The sequence below is a fragment of the Pseudophryne corroboree genome, chromosome 6, assembly GCF_028390025.1.
Source record: "Pseudophryne corroboree isolate aPseCor3 chromosome 6, aPseCor3.hap2, whole genome shotgun sequence".
In the NCBI taxonomy this organism is placed as follows: Eukaryota; Metazoa; Chordata; class Amphibia; order Anura; family Myobatrachidae; genus Pseudophryne; species Pseudophryne corroboree.
Window position 1 is genome coordinate 779,458,800 of NC_086449.1, and position 9,120 is coordinate 779,467,919.

Sequence of the window (9,120 nt, forward strand, 5' to 3'; positions counted from 1 at the left end):
TAAAACCGGTTTCACATCGTAATGCTGGTTCGCACTCGGGAATAGGAAATGGATCCTTCCCGGTTGAGACCCGGCATTGGACCCTTTCAAACTGGCTTCCCAACTGGGCAATATGCCGGGTCAGGTTGCCATCAGGGGCGGGGACAGAGGCAGCATTGTGTGCGGGTGCGGAGGCAGAACTGGGAGATGAATACATCTCTGTGCCGCCTCTGCCTATACTGTGAACGGGTCCTGGGTTGCATCGACTCGGCAACCCGTTCACAATGCACCTGACCTGAGAATAATCCTTCTTTTTTTCCGGTTTAAATACCAGGTCAGGCGACCCGGGAATTCGGGAGTGACCCCTTTCACACCGCACAGCGACTCGCGTTGACGTGGCAATATACCGTGTCAATACCGGGTTGTTTTTGCTGTGTTAAAGGGGCATAAGGGGTAGATTTACTAATTCATCTAAAGCAACCAATCAAACCAATCAGATTCTAGCTTTCATTTCTATATTGAATTCTAGAAAATGACAGATGGAATCTGATGGGTTACTGTGGTCTGCTCCACCAACTTTAGTAAATCTACCCCTAAGACTACAAACTGTACAAACAGGGTGCAGCAAGAAGTGATGATTTAGCAGGAAAACAATTTACATATGCAAACGTGACAGCCAATACACATTGAGCTACTTAATGTCATTTGCCAAGTTACATGGTCACAAAAGAATAGGACAATATTACTAAATCAATCTAGAAAAGAATGGGTTCCAGTGTATAGATGGACGGTTTCTAGACAGACCATCAATAGGTCTACACCGTATGGTCAACATGCATTCGATCGACATGGTCAAAAGGTCCACGGGTAAAAGGTAGATAGTGTGTAAGGTCGACATGTACAAAAGATTGACATGACAATGGTCAACACACATATGACCGATACAAGTTTTTTTGGGGTTTCACATATTTTTAATTTTTTACTGGATTTACCACTCACGTGATTGTGGGCAGTGATGATGAAACATATAAAATGACTCTAAAAAACTTAAAAAACCCTATATATATATATATATATATATATATATATATATATATATATATTTTTTTTTTTTTTTTTTTATTATTATTATTATTATTATTTTTTGGGGGGGTGGATTAACAAAGTTCAGAGACTGATAAAGTGGAGAGAGATAAAGTACCAACCAATATGTTTCAAACTGTCATTTTTCAAACACAGACTGTAAAATGTCAGTTATGAGCTAGCTGGTAAATACTTTATCTCTTTCCACATTATCTCTCTACAAGCTTTGATACATTTTGCCTTTAGTGCATTTCACCAGATTTGGGAATTGCTTAAACACAAAAAAAGCACAAACAGGTAAAATTACAATTATAACTATTACCAATGGTTCTTGCGTTAGATACAGTATGTCATCCTGTAAATAAATATTACATATATAATTTAAAATATATATATATATATATATATATATATATATTACATCTGTAGTTTATATTTCTATGTATGTATAATTTAAATTTAGCTGTAGCACTGAAGAAAGCATTGTCTGTATAACACTGTGATGTTAGTGTATTAGAATGCTTAGTATTTGTAGACACTCCCTTACTAACATGTGTAAGCCTGAATCTTCAGTGATGGTCCCTGGGACCAGGGGGATGCTGGGAAGTGGGTGGTCCAGTGTGCAGTGTGTCTGGAGTTGGTGATGGAATAAAATAGCACAGCAGTGAACTCACATATCTCTGTATTCTGTAAACATCGATTTGCAGTCATCTTCTACTTGTGATGTTACCATAAAAACTTTATTTAGCAAGCTTAATTTCTCACAGGAACTTAATCCTAGAATCGGTGGCATATTTTTATCCACAATCAGTAGAGATGTTTTAAACTGTTGTCCCTTATATTTCAGTGTCACTAAGCATGTACCTTTCACAGGAATTTCCTCCCCAGTTTACCCTGTTACTTTCACTTTGGCTGGATGAATTTTAGGTTTTACTCTAAAAGTCTTATAGTCTTGAAATTATATTAAATTCACCTGCGCGCCAGTATCAAGCTTAAAGGGAATGACAATCTTGTTCACAGTTAAAGGGACAATCCATTCTTTCTTATCTGCACTGCAAAGTTCAATGCAATCCACAAAGAATTCATCTGTTTGTTTAACAGCATGCACTTTGGTTGTTTTACTTTTAAATTTACAGCATTTGGCAAAGTGATTAAGTCTACCACATTTCATGCAGGTTTTACCATAAGCAGGGCACATTTTAGGATTGTGAGCATTTCCACATCTACTACACATTTCCTTATTAGACTGTGGCTTAGACTGCTTCATTCTTGAGAATGGAGGTTTGCTTTGCTCTGTTTTCTGCACTACATATACATCAGCATCAGCTTCCTTGTGTAACGTTTTGGCTTGAAATCTAGTTATTTCTGCAGATCTACACATAGTCACTGCCTTTTCTAGTGTTAGGTCTTGCTCTCTCAGCAATCTCTCTCTGAGTCCATTATCAGGTATTCCACAGACAATACGATCTCTAATCAGTGAATCCTTTAAATCACCAAACTCACATGTTTTACTGAGTGATTGCAGCTCTGTAACATACTGATCAAATCCATCTACAGACTTCTGATCACATGTGAAAAACATATCTTTCATATGTCACATTTTTCCTTGGCACAAAGTAATCTTCAAACTTTTGCATTATAGAAGATAGCACCATATTCTGCCCCTCAGCAAACTGAAAACTATTATAAATGTCCAGCACATCCTCTCCTATCACATGGAGGAAAATGGATGCCTTCATTTTGTCAGCCTCTGAATCAGCTCCACATGCAGCAAGATATATATTAAACCTTTGCTTAAATCTTTTCCAGATTTCAGACAAGTTACCAGACATCAGCATGCCGGTTGGAGGAGCTAGTTTATCCATGGTTACTCATTGTTTGAAGATAGGAGCACACGGCAGGCTTTGCAGACACAGAGTATCACAGCCACAGACTTCTGCAAAATTCTTTCACACTCTGAGAGCACTAGCAGTCCAAGTTAAACTTCTTTTACTGTATCGTACAAATTCTATGAGACAGGATGAGAAGTTGTTTATCTCATTGCAGTTATTTTTAAATACAGGGTTACGATAAAATAAATTGATACTGTCATTGTTTTATATAAATTAAAGTATTATTGATATAGTGTGGAAGATACAGGTAGAGGTAGTGTGGAGGATACAGGATGATGTAGTGTGGAAGATACAGGATGATGTAGTGTGGAGGATACAGGATGATGTAATGTGGAGGATACAGGTAGAGGTAGTGTGGAGGATACAGGATGATGTAGTGTGGAGGATACAGGATGATGTAATGTGGAGGATATAGGATGATGTAGTTGGAGGATACAGGATGATGTAGTGTGGAGGATACAGGATGATGTAGTGTGGAGGATACAGGATGATGTAGTGTGGAGTATACAGGATGAGGTAGCATGGAGAATACAGGTAGAGGAAAGGTGGAGGATATAGGTGGAGGTAATGTTGACGATCCAGTGGAGGTAGTGTGGGGGATACAGGTGGATATAATGTGGAGGATACAAGTGGAGGTAGTGTGGGAGATACAGATGGAGATAGTGTGGAGGATACAGGTGGAGATAGTGTGGAGGAAACAGGCTGAGGTAGCATGGAGGATACAGAATGTGGTAGTGTGGAGGATACAGGTGGAGGTAGTGTGTAGGATACAGGTTAAGGCAGTGTGGTGGATACAGGTAAAGATAGTGTTGAGGATACAGGTAAAAATAGTGTGGAGGATAAAGGTGGCAGTAGTATGGAGGATACAGAATGAGGCAGTGTGGAGGATACAAGTGGAGGTAGTGTGCAGGATACAGGTTAAGGCAGTGTGGTGGATACCGGTAGAGATAGTGTGGAGGATACAGGTAGAGGTGGTGTGGAGGTTACAGGATGAGGAGGTGTGAAGGATACAGGTGGAGGTATTGTGGTGGATAGAGGTGGAGATAAAGTGAAGGATACAGTTAGATGTAGCATGGATAGTACAGGTAGAGGTAGTGTGGAGGATTCATGTGGAGGTAGTGTGGAGGATTCAGGTGGAGGTAATGTGGAGGATATAGGTGAAGGTAGTATTAAGGATACAGGTGAAGCTGGTGTGGAGGATACAGGTGGAGGTAGTGTGGAGGAAACGGGTGGAGGTAGTGTGGAGGATACAGGTAGAGATAGTGTGGAGGATTCAGGTGGAGGTAGTATGGAGGATACAAGTTGAAGTAGTGTGGAGGATACAGGTAGAGGTAGTGTGGAGTATACTGGTGCAGGTAGTGTGGAGGATACAGAATGAGGCAGTGTGGAGGATACAGATGGAGATAGTGTGGAGGATATAGGTTGAAGTAGTGTGGAGGATAGAGGTAGAGGTAGTGTGGAGGATACAGGTGGATGTAGTGTGGAGGATACAGATTGAGGTAGTGTGGAGGATACAGGTGGCCGTATTGTGGTGGATACAGGTGGAGGCAATGCGAAGGATACAGATAAAAGTGGTGTGGAGGATACAGGTAGACGTATTGTGGAGGATATAAGTAGAGGTATTGTGGAGGATACCTGTTGATGTAGTGTGCAGGATACAGATTGAGGTAGTGTGGAGGATACAGGTGTTATGATATTCCTGAATTATTACAATAGACTCCTACAGTTATGCTAGAGAGGTCTTCTGAAGAAACCGACACTAGCTAAGTCGGAGAAACGCGTCAAGGGTCTGAGATACGGAGCCGCAATACCACTTTCCCCCAGGACATTTTTATCCAGCTATATCAAAATTGCCAGCGCGGACATAGATGCGCCTCACCGATTGTTATTCACAGCCCGGCTTGCTGCCACTACTTTAAGTGCCGTTTGGTCCTTGTGCGAGAGGACCGGGCACCAACGTTAAACATCCACAGCCGCTACAGCCGTTTTGTCCTTGCACAATAGGACACGGCAATAGGAACAGCACGTATGGTGAGGATATACCCTAACAACGGCAGAGGGGTGTTATAAATTACGTTGATAAAGAAGTAAAAGGTACTTTTCCTTTGGTGAAATATTGTGCATCATTGCACTAATACTGGCACCATCGAATGGGCAAAATTTACAGCATAATAGGCACTTTACCCAATAACCGGGACTCAGCTGTTTAATACTTGTCTTGGACATTAAGGAACTCCTTTTTCATTTGGATAATACTGGAGTCATTACTACATAATTAAAAAGGGACTGTATTAACATTTCTATCCCAATATACTACATATCAATTATATGGTATATATTATATGATCTAGGATCTCTTTTGATTGGGTTGTGGCTCTCTAGCTCTGATATATATGTTCAATTGAATACAAATATATGTTGTGTAGAACAATAAATTGTTTTTATTATTATATATTTTTGCGCTCTCTATTAGAGTTGTCTATAAATAATTATGCTAGAGAGGTCTCCAGTCTGTAACAACCACCTGTTGTTCCCATAGAGTATTATACACTCACTGATACTTAGGATGCCACCAGGTCTTAAACTCCGGTCAGTAGGAGCTTATATAATAAAGTGGAGATTGCAGGAAAAAAGCTGAAGCAGCTGACAACAGCAGGACTGAAAAACAAATGATGATATGTGTAGAACTGGGCAGGAGTAGCAGCATAAAATGGTTAAAACAGCAATGCAGGAGTTTACAGATCTCTGACAGCAGAGAAACACAGTAAGGCTGACAGGTGTAGTATGGCAGCAATGCAAAAAAGTACAGGTTCTCACAGTAACTATAAAGGAGGTAGCAGCTGTGATACACAATAATGCATACAATCCACAGGTAAATCCACAAAATGAAGAATGTACACAGATTTGCACAGAACCTTCAAAATGAGTAGCAGTGGTAATACTCAATGTTTTCTGATACAAGCAATGCACAGTGAATCTACAATGAGGAATGTACACAGATTTGCACTGAACCTTCAATATTAGTAGCAGTGGTAATACTCAATAATACAGGCACTTAGCTGAAGAAGCAGGTCAGAAAGTACAGCTAGGCAGCAGCAGCAAGACACCAGAATTTAGTCAGCCAAGAACAGGGCCTAAATGACAAGGCTCCAGGAAGAACTATAACTGGCATGGGTGTGTGGGACCGACTGCCTTTTAACACCAACATGAACAAATCAGAAAGACCAGCCCCCTAATAACAGGAATGGATTGCAGCTGTAAAGCTGCATGTACAGCCAGAATCCCGCTGCTAGGCAATAGTTGTGACCATGAACCACCGCGGCCACCTGGATTCCAGATTGCCTGGCAAGCACCAGGACCATCAGGCAGTGCGGCCAGCGTGATGATGAATCCCAGTCGACTAGCAATGATCGGGACCCATAATGGAGGACAGCCGTGATGGCAGCTCATAACAACAGGTGGAGGTAGTGTGGAGGAAACAGGTTGAGGTAGTATGGAGGATATTGGTGGAGGTAGTGTTGAGGAAACATGTTGAGATATTGTGGAGCATGCAGGTTGAGGTAGTGTGGAAGGGCGGACTGGCCCACAGGTATACACTGGAAATTCCTGGAGGGCCCCACTGCTGATATTAGCTTTCAGACATGGTCAGTTACTTGGTAGTGCAGGAACATGGATGAGCAGACTATGTACTGTAATATCCATGTTGTCTGCAGACTATGGGGTCTATTTACTAAGCCTTGAATAGAGATAAAGTCGCTGGAGATAAAGCACCAGCCAATCAGCCCCTGTCATTTTTCAAACACAGCCTGTGGCATGTCAGTTAGGAGCCGATTGGCTGGTGCCTTTTATCCAGCGACTTATCTCCATCCAAGGCTTAGTGAATAGACCCATAATCCCCTATAGTGGTTGACAAGCTTCTGTAGTTGCTGGCCACACCCCTTAAGCATGGGCCTCTACCATTGCCTTCCTCAGTGGGCCCTGCATGCCCCAGTCTGATACTGGATAGAGGTGGAGGTATTGTGGAGGATACAGGACAAGGTAGTGTGGAGGATCCAGGACACGGTATTGTGGCGGATACAGGTGGAGGTAGTGTGGAGGATACAGGTGGAGGTAGTGTGCAGGATACAGGTGGAGGTAGTGTGCAGGATACAGGTGGAGGTAGTGTGGAGGATACAGGTGGAGGTAGTGTGGAGGATACAGGTGGAGGTAGTGTGCAGGATACAGGTGGAGGTAGTGTGCAGGATACAGGTGGAGGTAGTGTGCAGGATACAGGTGGAGGTAGTGTGCAGGATACAGGTGGAGGTAGTGTGCAGGATACAGGTGGAGGTAGTGTGCAGGATACAGGTGGAGGTAGTGTGGAGGATACAGGTGGAGGTAGTGTGCAGGATACAGGTGGAGGTAGTGTGGAGGATACAGGTGGAGGTAGTGTGGAGGATACAGGTGGAGGTAGTGTGGAGGATACAGGTGGAGGTAGTGTGGAGGATACAGGTGGAGGTAGTGTGGAGGATACAGGTGGAGGTAGTGTGGAAGATACAGGTGGAGGTAGTGTGGTGGATACAGGTGGAGGTAGTGTGGAGGATACAGGTGGAGGTAGTGTGGAGGATACAGGTGGAGGTAGTGTGGAGGATACAGGTGGAGGTAGTGTGGAGGATACAGGTGGAGGTAGTGTGGAGGATACAGGTGGAGGTAGTGTGGAGGATACAGGTGGAGGTAGTGTGCAGGATACAGGTGGAGGTAGTGTGCAGGATACAGGTGGAGGTAGTGTGCAGGATACAGGTGGAGGTAGTGTGCAGGATACAGGTGGAGGTAGTGTGCAGGATACAGGTGGAGGTAGTGTGCAGGATACAGGTGGAGGTAGTGTGGAGGATACAGGTGGAGGTAGTGTGCAGGATACAGGTGGAGGTAGTGTGGAGGATACAGGTGGAGGTAGTGTGGAGGATACAGGTGGAGGTAGTGTGGAGGATACAGGTGGAGGTAGTGTGGAGGATACAGGTGGAGGTAGTGTGGAGGATACAGGTGGAGGTAGTGTGGAAGATACAGGTGGAGGTAGTGTGGTGGATACAGGTGGAGGTAGTGTGGAGGATACAGGTGGAGGTAGTGTGGAGGATACAGGTGGAGGTAGTGTGGAGGATACAGGTGGAGGTAGTGTGGAGGATACAGGTGGAGGTAGTGTGGAGGATACAGGTGGAGGTAGTGTGGTGGATACAGGTGGAGGTAGTGCGGAAGATACAGATGGAGGTAGTGTGGCAGATACAGGTAAAGGGGAAGAGGGAAGGAACACATGAAATAGGAGGCAAGAAGGACACAGGGCTGGTCCCAGAGGAGGGGCCAGCTCACAGTTAATAGCCACACAATGTAAGGATGGAGCTTGGTGGAGGAGGGCACTGGAGGCTGGTGGAGAAGGGCTGTAGGGAGGGAGGAGGTGGATCAGCCAGAAAGGGGATTATCTCCATCCTGACACTGCCCATGGTGAACCAACACGGCAGCCGCACTGCACCTCAGTACATTGACTGGCACCTCTCCAAAATTGGGGGGGGGGGCAGTCGCCTTCTTGCCCTCTCTGTTCTGACACCTATGGGTAGAGGTAGTGTGGAGGATGCAAGTTGAAGTAGTGTGGAGGAAACAGGTGGAGGTAGGGTGGGAGATATAGGTGGAGGTAGAATGGAGGATATGGGTAGAAGTAGTCAAAATGTTTTTACAATATGTGCATATTCAAATGTATTTTCTCTTGCAGATATGTTTTCCTTTTATACCTGCCCTTGTCCAACTGCATGAGAATAATCTGTTCCTGCTGATATCTTCAATGTTCACTAATAAATAAGTTTAGTAAATATAAATCCCCCTGAGGAAGTCCCTATTGGATGAAACGCATTGGTCGTGGCCTAAGACGTGGACGTTGTGACGTCACCTGCTGGAATCCAGAGCCGGTTGAGAAGCAAGCCACAACATCGCTGTAGAATGGCTAAGTGATTGCGCCATTCATGCTGACCTTTTTTAACCTTGATGTACGTGAGCATATGTTTCAAGTAAAAATTGTGTATTTTTTATAATTCATGAGTGCGCTCTCCATTTGTTCTCCAGTTTTTATCATACTCCGATGGCACGGAGTAGATTGAAGCGGCACTCGGATGATGTGAAAAAACTCTAATATCCTAAGGATTTTTTG

The 9,120-nt window shown here is 43.7% G+C and overlaps 1 protein-coding gene across 1 annotated transcript; it reads left to right on the top strand.

Moving 5' to 3' along the window:
• The first annotated feature begins 4,026 nt into the window (after window positions 1-4,026).
• LOC134934688 (loricrin-like) lies at window positions 4,027-8,729 on the top strand. Its single transcript, XM_063930061.1, has 3 exons — window positions 4,027-4,207; window positions 6,927-8,210; window positions 8,689-8,729. The coding sequence occupies exons 1-3, from the start codon at window positions 4,027-4,029 to the stop codon at window positions 8,727-8,729; spliced, it is 1,506 nt and encodes a 501-aa protein (XP_063786131.1).
• Window positions 8,730-9,120: the final 391 nt, after the last annotated feature.

Excerpts from the sequence above, each read along its gene's own strand:
- LOC134934688 (XM_063930061.1), top strand. The coding sequence starts at position 4,027 with ATGGATAGTACAGGTAGAGGTAGTGTGGAGGATTCATGTGGAGGTAGT. Across the intron at positions 4,208-6,926 it reads AGGTAGTGTGGAGGATACAG|TGGGCCCTGCATGCCCCAGT; the intron begins GTAGAGATAGTG and ends TGCCTTCCTCAG. Across the intron at positions 8,211-8,688 it reads AGGTAGTGTGGCAGATACAG|ATATGTTTTCCTTTTATACC; the intron begins GTAAAGGGGAAG and ends TTTCTCTTGCAG.